The sequence below is a fragment of the Pollachius pollachius genome, assembly GCF_949987615.1.
Source record: "Pollachius pollachius genome assembly, chromosome: 1".
NCBI lineage: Eukaryota > Metazoa > Chordata > Actinopteri > Gadiformes > Gadidae > Pollachius > Pollachius pollachius.
Window position 1 is genome coordinate 14,100,199 of NC_136934.1, and position 21,490 is coordinate 14,121,688.

The 21,490-nt window shown below is 40.1% G+C and overlaps 2 protein-coding genes across 2 annotated transcripts; one reads left to right on the top strand and one right to left on the bottom strand.

The window, feature by feature from the left end:
* Positions 1-491: 491 nt before the first annotated feature.
* cep78 (centrosomal protein 78) lies at positions 492-14,300 on the top strand. Its single transcript, XM_079729658.1, has 16 exons — positions 492-619; positions 1,688-1,955; positions 2,057-2,232; positions 2,338-2,410; positions 2,507-2,610; positions 2,770-2,944; positions 3,062-3,175; positions 3,261-3,325; positions 3,469-3,574; positions 3,956-4,073; positions 4,296-4,338; positions 4,441-4,596; positions 6,647-6,724; positions 7,058-7,245; positions 11,095-11,269; positions 11,487-14,300. The coding sequence occupies exons 2-16, from the start codon at positions 1,694-1,696 to the stop codon at positions 12,117-12,119; spliced, it is 2,466 nt and encodes an 821-aa protein (XP_079585784.1). The 5' UTR covers positions 492-619; positions 1,688-1,693; the 3' UTR covers positions 12,120-14,300.
* A 918-nt stretch (positions 14,301-15,218) lies between these two features.
* cdo1 (cysteine dioxygenase, type I) lies at positions 15,219-20,265 on the bottom strand. The gene is made up of 5 exons (XM_079729946.1): positions 20,052-20,265; positions 18,499-18,576; positions 17,712-17,869; positions 17,231-17,400; positions 15,219-16,358 (listed from the first exon to the last, which is right to left on the bottom strand). Exons 1-5 carry the CDS (start codon positions 20,219-20,221, stop codon positions 16,329-16,331), a joined length of 606 nt encoding a protein of 201 aa, XP_079586072.1. The 5' UTR covers positions 20,222-20,265; the 3' UTR covers positions 15,219-16,328.
* Positions 20,266-21,490: the final 1,225 nt, after the last annotated feature.

Sequence of the window (21,490 nt, forward strand, 5' to 3'; positions counted from 1 at the left end):
TGCCCTGCCTCCCTGCCTGTCTTTGCCCGTCTGTTCGTCTGTCTGTCTATCTTTATATCTATGTATCTAACTTATCTGTATGTCTGTCTGTTTTGTATTTTTTTGATTTTATGATGCCTTGTTTCAGAGTAATGAAAAACAATGTGTAACGGCCTACAATCAAGGAAACACAAATTCAAGATACAAGAGTTTTATTTGTCACATGCATACAAGTATACAGTGAAATTAAAAAGTGACAGTGCCACCGAAGCCGTACAATATAGGATAACAAATATAAAGTAATAAATATTAAGCACTGGTATATTCCAGCTGATCTGTTGCTCTGTTTAATGGAATTGTCATAATCGGCACCAAAATAACAAAACCGACCCATATATGAAATAGTACTCCCGCATGTTAGGTGGCAGCACAAGTCCACTGGTTCAGTTTCACAACCCGGTCAAGGGAAGTGGGCGGGGCTGATTTGCACCCACAGCGCCACTTTTGAGCAGATGCTATCAACACAACATCAAAGGTCTGTTGAGGACGTTTTAGAGAAAACAAGAGAAGATGATGTGCTAAAATAGCCCCCTCGTCTATTCTTTTGTGATGTTGCCTAGTTATTAGGGTCCAATTTAAGGTAATAATGTTTTTAAAGAACCATACTACACTGTTAGAGAGAGTATAGATAGACACCTCCTGATTGGTTGCCATTGGTTGCACGCTAATGCTAAATGTCAACTGCCAAAGCCAATAATAACGACTCTAACCTTTTTTTGTATTTATATTCTGAGGAAATATCCGCTATTACCAAAGATCAGTGTCTTGCGTAACATGAAGGCCGATCATCAGATAAATTAGTAGTTGTCTAGCTCTTTATATACTCACTGGAACTCAATGGAAGCCGATCAGGCTCTTGTAGGGAATGTTGCCCTTTTTAGCCCACCTTAACTCTTGGTACTATTGCTTGGGTATAGATTTTGGTATTAATCTATCTTTGCTAATTATCCCTGCACAGATAGAGTCGGTTTATCCAGAGCTTGTCGAGACGGTTCTTGAAGGCGTTCAGGCTGGGTGCAGAACATATTAGATTATATACATATATAGTATATTATATCAAACAGGCAATATTTTGATTTCAACGTTGAATATATATTTATAATAAAGCTAGTAGTAACTCCATGTTTCCATTCCCAATGCTATTTATGGTATATAGTATTTCGTTTTTTTAGATTACGATTATTTAGTATTTCGATTTTGGAAATGCAAAACAGAAATAAAGTAACGTTACTATACATTGCTACTAGTTATAATCTGATAACTAATGTATATTAACATGGGTATTTTTGTTCACCGGCTCTTGTAGAACACAATGTTGAAATTAAGGTTGACTATGCTTCTGTTGGAAATGCAAAACAGAAATAAAGTAACGTTACTATACATTGCTACTAGTTATAATCTGATAACTAATGTATATTAACATGGGTATTTTTGTTCACCGGCTCTTGTAGAACACAATGTTGAAATTAAGGTTGACTATGCTTCTGTTGGAAATGCTAAACAGAAATAAAGTAACGTTACTATACATTGCTACTAGTTATAATCTGATAACTAATGTATATTAACATGGGCATTTTTGTTCACCGGCTCTTGTAAAACACAATGTTGAAATTAAGGTTGACTATGCTTCTGTTCCCCCCCCCCCCAGTCTAAGATGGTCCAAGACGGTGCGCATATTCGTCGGCGGGGGGCCCAGGACTTTGCTTCCTACTACAGTTATGCCTGTGCACGGCAGGACACTCTGCCTCTTCCTGCGGTCATGACGAACCTGCTCAAAGGACAATTGGATTTCAATGGAGACAGAGTTAGGCTGATGGACTGGGCTCCCATACTCTCGTCCATATCCATCAACAAGCACCTCTACCACATTGCAATCAGCAGCACATACCAAGTGGGTCTGGGTGCCGGAGACACAGGTAGGGTTGAAGACAAAGGATCTTGCGTCATTCCTTGAGCACAATGACAATTAAATGAATTTTTAATGAAATTTAACATCTGCAACTCCCCTCCAATTTAGATAGGCGATACTACAAATCTAGCAACAGAAAGAAGATTCCACCCATTCGCTCGAAAGACATGACGTTTAAGTTGTGTAAAGCCCTGCAAGAATGTGTTACAGCCTCTCCCAACCTTAAGAGTCTTCACATTAACGGCCTTCCACTAAGGGAGAGGGACCTTAATAGCTTGACAAAGGTAGGTAAGAGTTTCCTAAGATGATAAAAAGTTTATGTGTTTATGTCAACCCATTTTTTCACGATTTATCAATCTATTAATCTAAATCCAATGCATTCATTCCAGGCTTTGTCAAAAAGCGTTTCATTGGAACAACTTTCCCTTGCCAACTGCCCAATATCAGATGAGGGCTTGGAAGGTATGCATATTGATGTTGAGATATAGTTTTATGGACACACACATAAGAGTGTTCCGCTAATGGATGTGCGAAATGTTTTATTTTTATTTTTTTAAGTAATTTGCCAAAGTGTGAAGTACACCACATGCATCAAGACAGTGGATTTTACCGGTTGTAATCTCACGTGGAGAGGGGCAGAGCACATGGCCAACATCATCAAGGTGTGATATTTTATATTTTGTAAAATATATTTAGATCAATGCCTATTTAATAGAGGGCAAAGAACATGAATACACAGGCTAGGCCTATTGTGCATTTCCCATCATTATTCCTGATCATCGCCCCTCTCGTCCACTGCTGCTGCTTGCTGTGTGTCGCAGCACCAGGGGTTGTGGAGGCACAGCACAGCCTGGGCAGAGTCCCTTAGGTACCGGCGGCCAGAGTTTGGAGGGATGGGGGGACTCCGGCGAATCACACTCAACTGTAACTCTCTGATAGGAGACCGGGGGGCCGCGGCCCTTGCACATGAACTAGGGGAAGACCTTTGGGTCAAAGGTGAGGAACCTTGCATTTTTTGGCGCGTAATGTGTCAATGTTTCACTCTCTCAGTTCGTCAGAGAGTAATACATTTCTCCTTTTTGAAACAACTGCTTTTTTTTTCTCGTCAAACAGCCGTTGACCTCCAGAAGTGTGGTTTGTCTGACCAGGGGGCTCAATGTCTACTGGAAGCTTTGAAAACCAACTCCACTCTTAATGTGTTGGACATTCGGAGTAACCCCCTTATTGGTGAGGGAAAAAAACGTTGTGCCCTTAATTAATTTCTTGTCCTTCTTCTGCATTTATTTACTTACTAAATACTTACCTCCTTCAGATAAGGTCCTCATAAAAACAACGATAGAAAAGGTCTTGAAGAACAGTGATGGCCAGGCTTCAGAGGTTGGTGCATTTTAATGGAATAGCAGTTGAAAAACAGCAATTATACTCCCAATCATAGTAACCATCAGCTATGGTGGGTATGTTTTTCTGGTTGACTCATTAATGCACATTCTTTGCCATGTGTCTCTTGTTTGGTGTTATAGTATGACTGGATAAAGCCCCCTGTTCCCAAAGAGTCACCGAAGGCCCCAGGTGCTAAGCGCAGAGGACCGCCAAATGCAGCCAAAAGAAAAGCTACATTTAGAATAGGTAATCTTTACCTTTTATGTCCAAGAAAATATACATTTTAGAAGCTTTACATAAATTTAAAGGGTTCCTATTTTCCACTAAGCTAATTATAGTTAATAAGTCATTTAATTTCTAAATGTTTGCATTATGTGCTCTATCTTTCTTGGGAAGTGTGTCAAAAACCTCAGAGAGATGTTGAACCACATCTTTATGTACAAAACATAGAAAAGCAAAGCGTCCATTCTAATGGCCATGCATTGTGGCGAGAGGTTGTGCAGGCAAACAAAATCCCATGTGCTCCGACTCCATATATTTCATGGGAGCCTCTGAACCCAGCTTCTCTGTACCTTGTGCTTTGTACTGTCCTGTTGATTGATGGATCTGGGTTCTCTTCTGGTGCAGCCACTCGTGGGGGAGCCTCCACAGGAAGGTGGAGTCCGGTCGTACCCCAGCAGCAGCTGCATCGCCCCCGCCCCTCCTGTGTTCCGTGGAGGACTGCAGCTAGGGCTGAGCGCCAGCGGTGAGCCGGCATAGCCAATTATCTGCTGACACACTTGATTTACTGGCCAGATGCTGGTCCATGTCGAAGGGCCTTGATAAATACGTAAATAAAAGTATGTACAATAATATTGTCTTTTTCCTTTATTGTTGATTCAATGTGTTCAAGCAGATCAGAGTGGCTAGTTGTATAATAAAATGTCATTTTGAATCCCAGCCTTTTGAATCTCTGTTTTTGCTCCAGGTGCTTGTCCCCCGGTATTTCTCTTGCGGAGCACGGCTTTCAGGTTTTATCCACTTATTGCACCCTTTCTTTGGGACTGGTAAATGGGTTAATATATTATAACTCCACTGCTGTCCCTTACTGGGAGGTTTTTGGTCTTCTCTAGGCTGCAGCCACTGTGAAAGTGACCATAGATTCTTCAGAGGAAGAGGAAGCTGAGGATGAAGAAGAAGAAGAAGTAGTGGTGGTTAAAGTGAAGAAGAGTCCTTCTCCTATTGACCTTCACGACAGGGTTACCAAGCGACAGTACCAGCGTGTACAGGTGAGTCAGGAAATAACTTTGTTATGAATGCCCACAAAAAATACACTAAGATCACTTGAAATGTTTGGAAATGATTCCGAGAATGTTCATCTGGTAAGTGCAGTTACTAAAAGGTCAGTGTTTAGGCATGGTGAGTGATCAAACTGGATCCATCCTGGCTTAAAATGATATATATGTATATACTTTTTGGTTAGGTTTTAGGTTTAGGGACAAGTTTGGTTTAAGGATAGATTCAGGCTAAAAAATAAAGCATGTATGGCAGAAGAAAAACTATGTATAATAAGAATTATTAATAAACTATATATGTTTAAAAAAATTAACACCAAAAATTCATGTTGTTCAAACTGTAGTGATGAAAAACCTCAATCTTAGAGCCGTCTGTTCTCCAGATATACATCTGCCCGATTTTATTTACATCTGGATCCGAAACGATCTGCCTCTCTCTGGCCATGCTAACAAAGCTTCTGATAATAGACCAAGCCCAAAATACCTTCTGTTAAGACACATTTATAAAGTTGACATATTATAAATGTGGAATCATTTTATGTTGTTGTATGAGGAATAATCATTTGTGTCTAATAAGTGACTAATACAGACCACAAGGTGGCAGTAATGTTTTGAGTAACAAAAAGTCATGGGTGATATTCATCTCAACAACCCAGGTTAGTTGTTGACGCTGTCTATGTTGAGATGAATATCACCCATGACTTTTTGTTATCTCTTTACCTCTTACGTGTGTACGCAAATTGGGTGATTGGTGAGCAATTGACATCCATTTTGTCAAAACAAGTGTTTGCTAGTTCCCATAGCTGTATCTTTGTCTTTTGTCAAACAAAAGTAAATGCATAAATCCTGGCCTGGCTAGGTAGTTTTTTCAAATAGTGCTCATAAATTAACAAAAACACAAGTTTTAAATTCTGTGTTTACAAAATAAATTACACAATGAATGTAATTTAATCGCCAACTGCCCAATTCATTCGAGAAGGAGTGAGTTGAACACAAATAATGGCTAAGCCTACTATTTCTAGCGTATATATATAAAAGAATATATAAAATTAGCTATGGAAGTGACCTGTTATAAGGTCATGTCCGTAGCTTAGCCCCTGATCACACACAACCTTCACAGGTGTGAAAACTTGGAAGAAAGAGGAAGTGTGCAAAGTTTTGTGGCAATAGCTTCAAAAATCACATCAGATGTCAATTGCAAGAAATGCTATATGGGCAGTAATCCTAAATTCACACATAAATGGCACCTAATGTTAAACATGAGTCGGAGTGACTCCAACTTGCTTGGGGACCCTTATCTTATCATCTCTGAGTGACATGCCCCTGCGAATCGCTGGAAATGGGGGTCACTGGGGCTGGCAGTGCATCCGGGCTGTTAATACCGGGACTGCGAGCAGTTTTAATTTAGTCTACAGTTTTGTTTCATCTTTCATATAGGTATGCAATGCACTTGTTATGCCTTCAAGGTCGACAAGTTGTCAGCGGAACACTATATATATTTTTTTAATATATATATATATATTTTTGATTTGATTGATTTATCACCGTGATGAATGAATTGCATCATCCACAGGACACTATCACATCGGCCGGTGTACCGCCCACCCCCAGCTGACGTCTATTCTCCTTGATCTAGAACAGTTGTTCCCAACCTTTGACATTACATATTCCACTAAAGTGTCATCAAGGCCTTTCGAGGACAACTTGAAATGCAAACAGTGAAAAACGAATGAATACACAAGCAGCGGCTGAGCAGAGGGCCAGCGCCTCCTCGATAAACAATATTACTGCATTGGAATCCCACTGTGCTGATTTAGCAAACACAAATATGCACAATCCCAGCTTTCATCCACAGTACCCTCGCTTATGCAGACAAAGTTTTAGAAAAAACAGATCTAGAACATTCTGTACGATTTTGTGATCTGGATGCTTCTGTGATCACATGATCATATGTGAGGAAGATTTCTGAGTGCGTAGGACGAGAAGAATGTGGAAAATACATTTCCCTGTCAATTATTTTAATGTGTGTGTGTGTATCCTGCAGATGGAGCTAGAACAGTGTCGTAGGAGCTTGGCAGAGGAACGCAGAGCCAGACTAAGAGCTGAATCCCAGCTCAGAGAGGTATTAATTATGCCCATCCATCAATAAAGTCAAGGAGTGCTATGGTTGCCCATACTAAATTACAAAATAAATACAAAGGTTTGATGTTGATTCAAAATGAACATTCCTGAAACTGGAAGTGACTGTGGCTATATATTTAACTTTGAAACATCTGATGACAAACTATAACTGTAGCCACCACATTTATTTGATGTTTCTGCCTTGCCAAGAAGGAAAGAACATTCAGTAGCCGCTCTCCTTCCAGATGCACCTACACACCTAATGTGTGTAGGTGTGTTTGTCCATGTGCAGCTGGGTTCAAAACAAACCTTTCACCCCTCCTCTGGCGTTCAGCACGAGCTGGAGACCTCCCGCCTGCGCAGCCTCAATCACTCCCTGTCTGAGGCGCTGGCCGAGGGGGCTGGGTCTGGACCCGCCGCCCTGGCTGCTTCCAGGGCCCTGGAGGATGATGCTGTGCTTCAGAGCATCGAGAGCTCCTTCACCAAGTTCCACGCCTTCCTGGATCTCCTGAAGGATGCTGGGTAAGTCGTGTCAGAAACCCACAAACCGTGCTGTATGGCTCTGGTTCTGGGTGGTAGTCGTTGGTAAGAAGAACATTTGTTTTTGTATTGAAATACGGCGGTCAATGGTCTGTGTACAAAGTTTATTTTCATTGCGATAGTCGTAGTCTAAAAATACGGATGTTGCCGTGTTTTTTGCTTTTTTGATTTTCGAGTCATGGACATGAAAAGCCCAAAATTACCCTTTTTACTTTCACTTCTCAAACTAAATAATGAAATAGGGTCGAGACATTGCACGATGTGCCTAGTTTACAGTCTAGGGACGTTTCCTCACAGCCCCTAAATAGCATAAAATAACCTTAAAAAGTTTACATAACAAACCTTTCAACCTGGACCGTACTTTCAGATTATTTTGGGTCAAGGGTCTAATGCTGAAAATAATTAGTTAAATTGGTCCAACATTGAGTGAGAACGCTGCAGCCGTAATCTGTGAAAACGGGCTGCAATATTATCCTTTGGGGCAATCACGCCCCAAAGATTAACCCTCCTCTACTGTACATAGATAGGGAGAACAACAACTGATTGTAAAAGTGAGAGGGATTGGTTGTTTTGTATATTCAAGGTTGGAGGATGATTCAATTCAAGTGTTTGTGGTCTCAGAGAGCACAGTAAAAGAGCGTCCACCAACATGTTGGATACTAATCCCATTGGTTCCGCTCCCCTAGCTGACCGTCCAAATGACCACAAGTAAAGTGCCCCCCTTCAAAAATTACTGGAAACCAAGGAACAGGAACCACAAATAAAGACCTGTGTGTTCTGTGTGTTCCTGGATGCCGCCAGGAGAGGTCAGAATGAAAGTGAAACCAACTGGTTTCTTTCTGTCAACAGGAACCGGCTCATTGAGAGCTTTGCAGGTTACTGGAATTTAGTAATGTATTGTGTTCTGTTTTTTGACAAAGTTTACATAACAAAACCTTTTTCAACCTGGATCGTACTTTCAGATTATTTTGGGTCAAGGGTCTAATGCTGAAAATAATTAGTTAAATTAGTCCAACATTGAGTGAGAACGCTGCAGCCGTAATCTGTGAAAACGGGCTGCAATATTATCCTTTGGGGCATTCACGCCCCAAAGATTAACCCTCCTCTACTGTACATAGATAGGGAGAACAACAACTGATTGTAAAAGTGAGAGGGATTGGTTGTTTTGTATATTCAAGGTTGGAGGATGATTCAATTCAAGTGTTTGTGGTCTCAGAGAGCATAGTAAAAGAGCGTCCACCAACATGTTGGATACTAATCCCATTGGTTCCGCTCCCCTGGCTGACCGTCCAAATGACCGCAAGTAAAGTGCCCCCCCTTCGAAAATTACTGGAAACCAAGGAACAGGAACCACAAATAAAGACCTGTGTGTTCTGTGTGTTCCCGGGTGCGGCCAGGGGAGCTCAGAATAAAAGTGAAACCAACTGGTTTCTTTCTGTGGAACAGGCACCGGCTCATTGAGAGCTTTGCAGGTTATTGGAATTTAGTAATGTGTTGTTTGGCTTACTGAATGACTTCAGTAATCCATTAAAGGCCGTGTTGCAGGTTAACCGGAACTTCTGATTAGTGGGTACAAAAAGCACTCAAAATATGTATTTCATTTATAAAATGTCTCCAAAATAGTGTAAAAATGTTGTTGTATTTGGTAGTAACGGGTGTTTTCTAACGCCACTCGGCGATGATATCACGTTGGGGAGACGTGGTGGAAGGTAGCCTCAGCCTAGTACTTGAACTATTGCATATAAGAGGTGGAAAGAACCACAAATAACATGTATGATGGCACACAGCTGTATAATTTCGAACCTTTCAGACGTGAGAGGGCAAATGAGGAATTGCCGAGAACTGATGGCCATCAAAGCTAATTAAATGCATGGTCAGAGGAGAATGAGTGGAGAGTTGCTATCATTTAGCAACGCAGCAACGAGCGCTGGAGCTGGTCAATGAACAGCAGTGCATACAATAACGACACTTTTGAATAGCACCGAGTGAAAGTCAACGTTTTCTTTATATAGTATATACTTTATATAAGTACCGGTAAACTTAGAAGATCTAAAAATAGAAGGCATAATGATAGCTATGGGCTAATTTGCCAGTCCCACCTGTGAAATCCCCCCATATAATCCCTAATTGAATCTTTCCCCCGACGTTGTAAACAGATTTCCGATCAGTTATCCCACGTTTTAATGGTAGCCTACTAGCTTCAGTAACAACATCTTTGCCTAGTGTTTATTTCCAAGCTTTCTTTTACCCAGTGTGCGAAATACCCGTCAATATTCGGGGGGTCCCCATCTCCCGATTGTTGGGCAATACAGAAGGTCGAGGGGGCTATTCCCCACTATTCACGGATTATTCGCGTTGATAGATAGATAGATTATTCACCTCACGGAGCCTGAGGTGAATAACTGTTTTAGTATATACTACACGTGAACACTCCAAAAACAAACAAGATAACACTTTTTGCCGGGATTTATTTGTTTTTATTAGTGGTTTATTTGTTTTTATTAGCGGACATTTTGCGATTAAAACAATATTCCGAGTTTGAGATCTCTGTCATGGATTATTGCCCAATATCCCGATATCGAACCAATCAAATTGCGCCATTTTAGGAGGTTCGCTGCTGAACACTCTACAAGTACTAGTCTCTACTCTCAAGGGTCTCAAATGCGGCTTTGGTCCGTGTCTCCCCAACGTGACGCTATGCAATGCATTCTGGGGGAAATGAGAATCAATCGCAAACCGCTAAAATAGTACCTACTTTTTTCGTATTGCATTCCGTTTTGTGATACCTAACAACATTAAATACTGTAGCGACCCTGGGACATTTAAATAGTTTGTGTGTCATGTGTTGCGTTGTGTTTCGTTGTCCGTTATGTCAGTTGTTCTAGGTGCATGCATTGGAATGTTCTACTTGTCAATCAGTGTGGGGGGGCTTGCGCGTTGAAGGGACCGGGCTCGGGGTGGGGGTTGCCCGGGTTACCGGTTGTTGTGGTCGGTGATTTTTGCCATTGGTTACGGGTTACAGTGATCAGGTTTTGTAGCAATAAAGTTTGTACAAGTACTTATGACTGGACATTCTTATGTCACTGGCGAGGTCATTACAATACAATGGATAATAGTTCAATCTTTATTACCAACAAGCAAATTGCACAAATTCATTGGAAAATGAACCCTGCAACACGGCCTTTAAAATTGCTGAAATTAATATATCTTTCGTAGTTCAAGGACAAATAGTGTACAAAATATGTTTAAAATATTTAGAAACCACTGAGAACACCAGTATGAACTCAGAAGAAATGAAATGTCTGGATTCCTGGTAGTCATACAGAAGATGATTAGGGCCACATTATTTTTCTGAGAAAAAGTAAGTTCTTTACAGCTAGCCTGGAAGCAACTTCCCTTTGTTAGCCTGTCAGAGATAGCCCGTGAGTTTAAATTAGAATTCTGAGAATATAGTCAGAATTCTGACTTGAGTCTCACGGGCTATCTCTGACATGCTAAAGAAGGGAAGTTCCTTACAGGCTAGCTGTAAGGAGCTTCCACAGGTGACCTTTACGGAACAAAGTTCAGTGAGAGTCCCTTTGCAACATACAGGACGGGAAACACACGCTGACCGACGAATTCAGATGTAAGTTAGGTTGCAGCGTGTTCGAGGGGGTCCAGCAGACGGAAGAGGGTCAGGGCTACATGGGATTATTTATTTATTTATTTATTCGTTTTTTAAGGGTTGAAAATAAAGACTTGCCACTTCTGATACGTGACTTGGATTCAAATCTTTTTAAAAATATAATGCAGCCCGCTATTAACCTGATTTCTCTTCAAATTGTGCTCTAGTCTCGGCCAATTGGCTTCCATGGCTGGGATCGACCAATCAGACTTTGGCTTGCTGAGCAGACCTCAGCTTTCCTCCACAATGGGCCAGCCTCTGGAAGAGGATCTGTCTGTGTCCAAAGGTGGCCTAAAACGTGCTGTCAGTCTTGGGGCAAAGATTGATGTTGCTGTACCTTTGGTAAGTGAATGCTGTTGCCTGGTGTTTTTTATCTCAACGTAGGATGAGATTACTCCCGTCATGTACTGAGCCAACTTCAGTAATAGTCAAGTCATTGTCAATGTTTTTGCTCACCTTATCTCCCTTATCTTGCAATGAAGAGTTTTTTTGGCATGCCAATCAAAAATTGCATAATAAAACCAAGAGATAGAAATATTTACCTTTGTCTTGTCTACAGGAAGCTTATCCCCTGACCGTCCCCTCAGAAGAACAACCTCAAGCCTTCCCTCCAGGGCCCCCAGCCGCTCCCAGGGAGTTTCTGTCCGGCAGTCGCCTCAGCCAGGCCAGTGGTCCTGCCATTGACCCCAGTGTTGATCTGGAGGGCAGAGGAGAAGAGCCGAATCAGTTTTCCAAACCTGACACTCAACAGGACTCCGGGTCCGAGGGCAGTGTCCGGAGCCGGAATTCCTACAGCCGCAGTTCCCGCGACAACAAAGCGTCCCGTTCGGCAAATGGCCACAGCAATGGGAACTCTCACCACAGTCACAGTCACAACAGCCACTCCCATCTTAGTAACGGTTCCCATAGATATAGCCTCAACTACAGCTCTTTCCATAGTGATGGGTCTGTTCACAGCAGGGCCGATGGTGACTGGTCACAAAGGTCGAGCCTCAGTGACATCACAAGTGAGAAATTGGAGTCTGAAGGGTCATTTAAAGGGTCAAAGGGCAACGGGGCGGGAAGGCGGGTGCTAGCGGGGATTTCAGGCCGGGGACTGTTGCCGGGGCGCTCAAGTCCTCGGCTTGGTTCTGGGGACCAGATTAAGTCTTTGGGCGTTCTCAGCGGAGGGTCAGAAGATGGGTCATTTTGACCTGATAACCAGGGAGATATTAAAAGATATGTGAAGGCTTGTGTCAGCCCATTTGGACAATTTATCTTCTATGCGATTCCGAAGCTCCCTCGGGTACAAAACAAAAGGTGTTAATCTAGAGTTTGAGATGAAGACTTTCACAAGGAGAGAACACAAAGACTGCAGTCCATGAAATGCCACCTAAAAGATGGCTTGATCATATCTGTACTGCGGTGAATATAAAGGGTCTGTTAGTTTTTATGAACTTGTTTTATATCTGTGTTAACAAAAGGGCTCTTTGTCACCGCTCTTAGATCTGGATGTTTAATTTAGGCTTGACTTTATTGTTTTTTTTCCCAAAGGCTCTATAGCGCTCTATTCAGATTGCTTTGTAGTTTTCATGTTCTTTCACATTGACATTGAGCAAGTACCTTTTTATAATGTAGCACCCTTAATGATTTATTCACAGACATTCAATTCAAAAGGGTTTTCACATTAGTCATCATATAGCCATTACCTTCTCTTGATAGGCTTTGCTTTTTCAACAATGTTACAGGTTATAATGTGGATAAGCTCTTTTACCCTAGTCTTAAGCCGTTGAGACATTTTAAAGGTCATGTCTGTTGGCTGGACATGCTGGCTCTGGGGAATAGAAAATGCCACCATGCACGATAAAACCCTGGATAAAGGCCCTTTGGGGAGAAGAAGAGATAGAATTTAGCAGATGAAAAAGCTTTCACAATTAAGATTTTACCATTTCAAAGGTTGTTGCAAATGTTAGCTCAAAGGAAAAGGAGTAACTCCTCAGTAGAAGGCCACTAGGTGCTTTCAGTAATGGCGGGGGGGGGGGGGATCTCAAGCTTTGTTCCCTTAGTTTGTGTAACCCTGAGTCCTACCCAGGGTTCACCCTGTTTAACCCGGGGGGTTGGATAGGACTCTCAGGGTTACACAAACTAAGGGAAAATAACTTGTGTGTTTGTTTTAGTTAGTGAGACAGTCCTTGGACAAGCTGTGCTGTTGGAGAATGCACATAATTTCCACCCTTCCATAGTGAGTAATTAACTGAATCATAGAATTATGGTGAAAATGGGTGGTACCAGGAGATTTTGAAATGGTGTCAAACCATGCTATAATTCCGTGTGTCCTTTTGAACCTTTTCGTATTTCTTCACACAATGTCTGCATGTCAAATATGATCAATACACAGTTTAGTAGACTTGTTAGTTCTGGAACTAGCTGTTAGGCCTATTGAACACAACAGTCTTATCTACAAGATGAGTAATGTTTCTAAGGCATCTTATCAGTCTAAATTACTTCCATAGAGGGTCCATCCATAGTACAATTTAAAACGTTTGAAGTACAGTAAAACGCAGACTATTATGTTGTATGTTGTTGGATAACTTATTGTTTTGATTTGTGATCAAACCCTGCAAACAGCATATGTGTGTCAGACAGCACACACTGCATATGAATATAATTTTTTTAGTGATATAAGTTATAGTTATACCTTTGCTTTGGTGTAACATTGACTCTGGAATATCATTGAATGTTCATTATTTATCATTTTTGACTTAACATTAATTCCGTCTTGTCACAAACAGAACAAATAAATGGTTATGAATAGATGTATGTTTGTGGTAGTTATCTGCCTTGAAGACATGGTGGCGTGTCTGAGAATTGTACCTTTGTGGCACGCAAGTCCTCTAGGTTCGATAGACCTGTTAAGAAAAATAACCCTGGCATTCGTCGAAAAGTTAAAATATGTTCAGAAAAAGGCCATATTTTGCAACAGTCAACATTAATTATCAAATCTTATTATCTTAAATACTTTGATTATAATAATCATCTCAGACTCTGAATTCCTGTTCTTACTTTATTACTTTATTGCTCTCGGTTATTAGTCAGTTATTGGCGTATTTATAATTATACTATCAAAAGATTAGGCATCAGGAAATACCACTTGTATGTTCATTTAAAGGCAGACAGTCACAGGCATATCCACTGATAAAATAGTGCAGTAAAAGATTTGAGTCTGATGGATTGACGCAAGTATCAGTTTGCTAACCCTGAATATTAACATGGTGTTTACTTGGAGAAACTCTGTGCCAGTTCTTATCATTAGATGATGAAGCAACTAAATTCTCAGGTAAACCTTTAGGTCAATATGATTACGCAACAATGGCAGTTAGCCATCCTATCACTGATCACCACCTGTCAAATTAAACGTATATTTCAAATATAATATATAGATACCAAATTTATCCTATCTAAAGGTTGGAATAAACTGCAATTTGTGCATTTCAAATGGCATGTCAAATTTTAAATTAAATCCTTTCATTTAAATATTGTTGAGTTTAATTTTCACTTTTACAAGTAAAACACAGTTGTATTATTCATGTTAAATGAACTTAATTGTATTCATATAACGCAAACAATTCAATTTATTTAAGATTCATTCTGGTCTTTGGATGTGAGCTTGTGGATATAAAATGTATCAAAGATTAAATCTAGTCTTTGGATTTGAGCATGTGGATATAATATGTATTAAAGACTGAATCTGGTCTATGGATGAGTGTGTGGATACAGCATGTATCAAAGATTAAATCTTGTCTTTGGATGTGAGTGTGGATATAATAAATATTATTTCATTCTGGTCTATGGATCTGAGCGTGTTGATATAATATGTATTAAAGATTAATTATGGTCTTTGGATGTCAGTGTGTGGATATTATATGTATTAAAGATGAATTATGCTCTTTGGATGTGAGTGTATATAATATGTATTAAAATGTTATTCTGGTCTTTGGATGGGTGTGTGTGCATCGGGCAGCCTTACATTCAGAGTTGCATCTTTGCAGCACTCAAAGTTTGAATTTCTATCGTTCAGTGAAATCAAGTGGTTAAACATTCACACAAAATCCATTGAATCTAAGACTTTTGATGCACACACACACAGCCATGATCTCATATGAAATATATCCAGCCCCTTATTGCAGTAACATATATAACATGATGAAATAACACAATATGATCTGTTGATTCATATAATTATTTATTGGATTCTTTATTAGGAATAGCCCCTTGATTTGATATTATGTATCTTGATTCTCATTTTCAAGGGAGTCCTCCATGACAATAATAGCAAATATTTGTATGAGGAACCTGACAACTGCTTGAAGGTTTTGGGCTTTTTTCATTTGAAAAATAGTAATTAAGAAAACAGCAAGCCATATTTTGTGATAGAGATTAAAGAGTTTAATTGCTAACAGTACTTTTATAGAATTCATTTCATCTTAGAGTCATGCATGTAACTGACATATGCTATAAAACAATACAATGCAAAGCGAAGAAAATATGTTTATAAATACAACTACAATTTAAGAGTCCAAAATCCTGAGAAAGGGGTAGTTCTAAAACACATTTGCTGAACATTATCGTACAAAACTTTCCTTCACCCATTGAGCCTCTTCATAGTTTCTCTTCATCTTGATCTCATTTAAGAGAGCTGTCTATATTAGCCTTGGATATACTGCAAATAAATTACAAGTATTTTTAAAACATAGTATCTATCAAGGTTTAGCTTCAGCCAAATGTAAAGACACCTAAAAATGCTTTTATTCAGACCGTAAAACAAGATCAATGTACATGCAATCACAACTTTGGAAAGAGTGTTGGGGGGGGGGGGGGGGGGAGTTTGAGTGGTTCGCCGATATATGCATCAAAAAAAGGTGCTACATCGGCCTATGACACACTGGAGACTGCAGGATGTATTCCAATTCAAGAAGTGGTCATTAAATACTAGATATACTTCGGTTATTTTTTACCTCCTCAATGCTAAAAGTGCCACTCTTCAGCTAGGGACCATAGCAGTACAACATTGTGGACACACGACATGGACGCACAGGAATGTTGTTATTGAAAAGCGGCCACCTCAGGCCTAGCAAACAAAGGGCAGATTCAATCCATGGCCGAGCCTATTCATGTGTTTTGTCCTGTGCTCATCAGTATTTGCCAAGCTCGCGCTGGGCAGGGGCTACACCATTATAATTACTAGCCTGTCCTTTTGAAGTGGCCCCACCGCCAATTTCTAATGGGTCACCTCAGTCATAGAAGGTCCATACTTCACATCCTCTGCTGGTTAGAATTTTTGAACATCTTCTGAAAACTGTGAATTGAACTGTTTCAAATGGAGCGGTGTTCATCTCCTCCGACATATCTGATTTGTGAAGTGTTAGTTGTTCTCCTGTGAAATTGTAGTTTCCTGGAAGAAATTGGAGAAAATCCAACATTAGTTCAATCAAACTAACACACCCAAGTGTTAGACCCAATGAAATCTTTATCATGGATATGTGTAGTAGATTCCTGTTATATTAGAACTGATAGCTGTTGATAGTGAAGAGGGAGGCGTTCATTGTGTGGTTAGGCAATCGAATTTGGTTGGTGTTCCCTTGTTATCTTATCTGTCAAAGCACAAGCTGTGTTGTAATGCGATGTATTAGCTAATGATCCGGGTGGTCAAGGTATACTTGCTAGATGTCAGATAAGCTCACTTGTTGGCAAGGTGGCCAAAGCAAGAAGAAAAAGACCATGTATCTGATGTAAGTTATCTTCATACAAGCAAATACATGTTTTGTACATGATATGTTTGTTGCGTATTTTGGACTTAAGCTTTTACTATATATTGTGTGGAGCACATTCCACTGCATTTAGGCATTACGATTTGTGCAAACAGAAAACATGTGCAATAATTTGCGTGTGATATACCCCTTTGTTGTATTTAACATCTGGCTTTAAGAGCAAACAGACTTTCTGTATAAGAAATTCGAACCAATAAAACTCAGTGGAAAAGCCCTACATTCGTCGGGGTTGCAACTGAAATGCTTGTTAAGCAGCAGTTAATTTGAGTGGAAAAAGTAGAAAACCGCAACCAGCGTACTTTAGCACATTCTAGCATTAGCACATTTGGGCCATTAATTTCCCTCTTTTTCAAATAAACAATTTCATCCAATTTCACAGCTGCACCCCAGTTTAAGAATCGAGCACTTCGTTTGGCTCTACAGCAGAGGTGCGAGATGAGGCCTCTGTGCTTTTTACACATTCCAAGTGAACTAGTACAATACAACGTTTCCTTACAAATGGGGTCTTTTCCCCAAACTTGCTGCAGAAGGTCATCTTGACTGTGTTCTTGTGGCCCGTTCTCTGGTCAAAGGTCTGGCAGAACTGGAACGGCGGACTGTACAGGTGCAGGCTGGCAGCACACTCTGTATGGCTGCCATTTTCCACGCGGTGCAAGCCAAGGGAGTCTACATGAACACACACACACACACACACACACACACACACACACACACACACACACACACAAACACACACACACAAACACATACCATTTCCATTAGGACATGGTAGGCCATGGGAATGCAAAGCATTTATCTATCAGGGATCTTTAAGATGCAGGATGGAGGGTGGGCCAGAGTTTCCCCACAAATCCCCCAGAGTCAACAGAACCTCTGTTGACTGACACCTCAAACCCTGACATACATTGTGTAAAGGTCAAATGAAACAGTGCAGTGATTCATTGATAAATAGGGGATGAACGGATTTGATTGCTCACCATTGATATAGGCAACCTGGTTCTCTTGCAGAACTCTCTGTGATTTCTGGACCATGTCTCCTTTGGTTTTAGCACTGGGCCACTCAAACAGAGTCTCTTTCAGCTGGCCCTGCAGCAGCTTCATGAAACAGTGGGAGTCTGTGTGGTCATGGATACTGCTGCAAAAGGGGCAAAAAACACAGACGCGCAATTCAGTGGGAGAATCTGTGTTCAACAAGTTCAGATGTTTTTTTTTTTACTTTTAAGGAGGAAAAAATAAATAAATGTGGCTGTGTCGATTCAAACCTAACTACAGCAAAAGCCAATAAGTCATATTTTCAAATGAGTCGGTTGAAAAACAAGTAGACAAACATTCTTCTTCCTGAAGGACTGGACTATTTTTGGGCAATTACCTAATGCTATCAAGATAGGTTTAATTCGTGAGCTTTTGAGTGCCCAGCCCATTATTTATTTTGTGGTTTGTTAATGGCATGTTCTATTCTACAGTTAACATAAAGAATTCTTCAATACATTGCCTAACATAATAGGTTGATACCCACTTAAACCAAGGTTATGCAATTTGGAGTAACCAGCCAGAGTATTCTAGATTTGTTAAGTACCACATTAGTAAAAAAAAAACATTCATTTGTAAAACATTCCACCCCTGCCTTGATTTTTTGGATGAGTTTATAACCTGTGTCAGGTACAGGATTCATTTCCTTTTCTGTTTAGAGCATTTGATAAATTGATGGCTGTCTGGATAAATATATTGTACGTATGTGTATATATATTTGAATCACAATTTTACCTGCCATGTCCTTCGCCCCAGCAGAGAATCATCAGATTAAATTTCCCGTTCCCTTCATCCACCAGGTGCCTTGTGTACCTTCAAAACACAATTATGTCCGTCAATGAACAACAGCATACACTTTTTGAATGTAAAAGGAAATAAACAACAGAATAAATAAAACAGTTGCTGTGAATAGTTCAATTCTATTTGATTCAATTATATTACAGTGTGGCCATCTTCAAAGTAATATATGGTGAAGATCTGTTGAGTCTGGACCTCAACTCTTTTGATCACTTTAAGATGTAGGTTGATTTTACTGAGTTATTGTTTCTGAATCATTACGGCAGATTATAGTAACAATAAAGCTATATATTATCCAGTCGATTAGCAAGTTCAATGAGTGGAGATGTGAGGCTATTATGCAGTCCTCTTACAGTCGAATACCTTCTACCAGCCTTCCACACATGCACTGTACTCCAGACATTATCCGGATACACTTATAAAAAAATATCCCGTAACCCCAGTTTAAATTTAGGTTTATGGCTTCACGGATTTTCAAGAGTAAGGTTAAGTAACTTCATGTGGGCAGGATCGATTTATTTACGGGAATAGTGGTGACTATACTAGCGCACTGCCTTACCGAAATAGAACGGACCCAGCTGAGTTGTCCCCATACTGGGGCCAATTCAATCGTATCTCGTTTATTACAAGTAGGCCTACGCAATCTATTCGAGACACGTGTATTCTTGATGTAAAGGGCTGGATGAGTATGTTATTCTCTGCGCTTGCTGTGGAAGTGGGGAAGTCTTTTCAATTTAAAATGCGTCGTGCAAGTTGGTGGCCGAATATTTTGGTGGGCAGCTGATGTCCACTGCTAGAAATAGGCCTACGTCATGAGGCAGAGGAAAACAGCTCGCCTCGCAACCAAAACTAACGTGTGTGTCCCTTTCTAATTGCTGATTGGACGGCCCACAAACCCACCCCCACTTGCCTCCAAATAAACAAAACAGTCGTGCAATCGAAGAGCAGTTAAGAACAGGCCCAGGGCGTCCAAAATAAGAAATTATACATATTTTTGGGGAACCTATTTGAATAGTTGTTTTCAATAACAATTCGGCATGTTTTTAACAATGCTCCCGGTTAAAGGCAAGCATTTGTTATTTAATTCAAAAAGCGTAATTACTATTACTACGTTATACTGTCCATATTGCGTGCAATGTGCTATACATGCTGGTAAACATGACATGGAAAAAGAGAACAAAAGAATCCCATGTAACCTCATGGGGATCATACGCATGTGCTGAAATGAATGAGCAACCATTGCCTTTCGGGGTGTTTAATTTTAATAAATTCGCACGGTTATGGATATGACACAATGAATTATGGAAACAGCGAAATATGATGTCAAACATTAGATCTAATCTGAAAAGAAATCCAAAAAAGCCATACGCTAATTTAAAGTCGTTCCCACATAAAATACTATTTATAAGCATATACAGGCTACGACTATAACCGTGTACCTTAGGCTACACGAATAGAGAAAATGCATTGTCTTGATAGTATGTGTTTACCTATACTGGTCGAATTTGGCATACTTCATCCATTCCTGCGGCTTGGTCTGATATGATTCCATCACACTCTGCACCTCTTCCACATTAATAGTGTCACTTTCAAAGATTTTATGCAGGATCTTAATCAGGTCCTCAAGAGATTCTGCCTTCGTCACCTCGGTCCGCTCCATGATTGCTCCTTTGTGTAATGTTTTCCTCTACGTGTCCACCCAAAGCTAAGATGTTCTTCTAACTAAGTTTCCAGCTCTAGTATACTTTTTATACCGCTCCTCCAATTTAGGGGGTGAAGTTGTGGTGGGACGTACCATTGTAGAAAAGGGTGAACACCCACTAAAAATATGTTTTTCGGTTTACTTTATTGTAAGACTGAGGGAATAACAATGTATGTAAAATGTCCTTATGCTTTATATGGTTTGCATATTCATTTGATATATTTTGTTAATGTGACGTGTTGTCGATGCATCTGAACATTGCACACATCAAACTTGGACTAATCCTATGCCCCTTTCTACCACGTTGTCACTAACACAATCTCGCCTTTTCTTTGGAATTCCTCCAACAATAGTCCTTAAGCTTTCCTCCAGTTGAAGCTATTTTCATACACAGCTTATTTAAGAGTCTGGTGCAGGCAGGGCATATATAATTCACATAAACTGCCAAGTAAAAAACACAAACAACATAATTATATGCTGTGCGTGTCGGTGATTGTGTGTGTGTGTGTGTGTGTGTGTGTGTGTGTGTGTGTGTGTGTGTGTGTGTGTGTGTGTGTGTGTGTGTGTGTGTGTATTCGCGTTAGACCAAAACTCACCTGTTCAGAGTTCATCTCGACTCTGCATAGAAACCAATGCACAGCCACCATTGAATGTTGTACGTCCTGGCACTTGTACATTGCACTTATTCAAGGTACTTAATTGTGTAGCATCTACAGTAGCTGCTATCGCTGCTTTACACGGGTAATGGGTTAGCCTAGCGATTGTAATACTTGCACTTGGTTCTATGAACGTCTTTACTGTACCGACAGCGATATATTGTTTCACTTCTTATGACAAATGTACTTATTGTAACAAATGCACTTATTGTAAGTCGCTTTGGATAAAAGCATCTGCTAAATGCCCTAAATGTAAATGTAAATGTAAATGTAAAAAAGTAACTGATCTTAATATTTGGACCTGTTTGGCTCTATGCCCTATAGCCATGTTATTTTAGATAAACTTTTTTGATTGTAAGTTAGTTCATTTGCCAGTAGGCCGATTTAGTGCATTTGTATGGCAATATAAAACTGAATAGACATTTAAGGGAAGGAGGACTGCAATATAGGAAAATCGATCAAATCTAGCTCAATAACGAACGACATTTTAACAAAATATCCATTCAGACCAAGTACAGGTCAATACATGCAGTGTTTGGTGATCTTTAAATGTTTGATATATATCAGACTA

Bases quoted from the DNA above. Each gene is read 5' to 3' on its own strand.
- cdo1 (XM_079729946.1), bottom strand. From the start codon at position 20,221: ATGGAGCGGACCGAGGTGACGAAGGCAGAATCTCTTGAGGACCTGATT. The intron at 18,577-20,051 runs GTAAACACATAC...TGTGTTTTGAAG, and splicing joins GCCAAATTCGACCAGTATAG to GTACACAAGGCACCTGGTGG. The intron at 17,401-17,711 runs GTGAGCAATCAA...GTGTTCATGTAG, and splicing joins CCAGGTTGCCTATATCAATG to ACTCCCTTGGCTTGCACCGC.
- cep78 (XM_079729658.1), top strand. From the start codon at position 1,694: ATGGTCCAAGACGGTGCGCATATTCGTCGGCGGGGGGCCCAGGACTTT. The intron at 2,945-3,061 runs GTGAGGAACCTT...CTCGTCAAACAG, and splicing joins GGAAGACCTTTGGGTCAAAG to CCGTTGACCTCCAGAAGTGT. The intron at 3,326-3,468 runs GTTGGTGCATTT...TTGGTGTTATAG, and splicing joins GTGATGGCCAGGCTTCAGAG to TATGACTGGATAAAGCCCCC.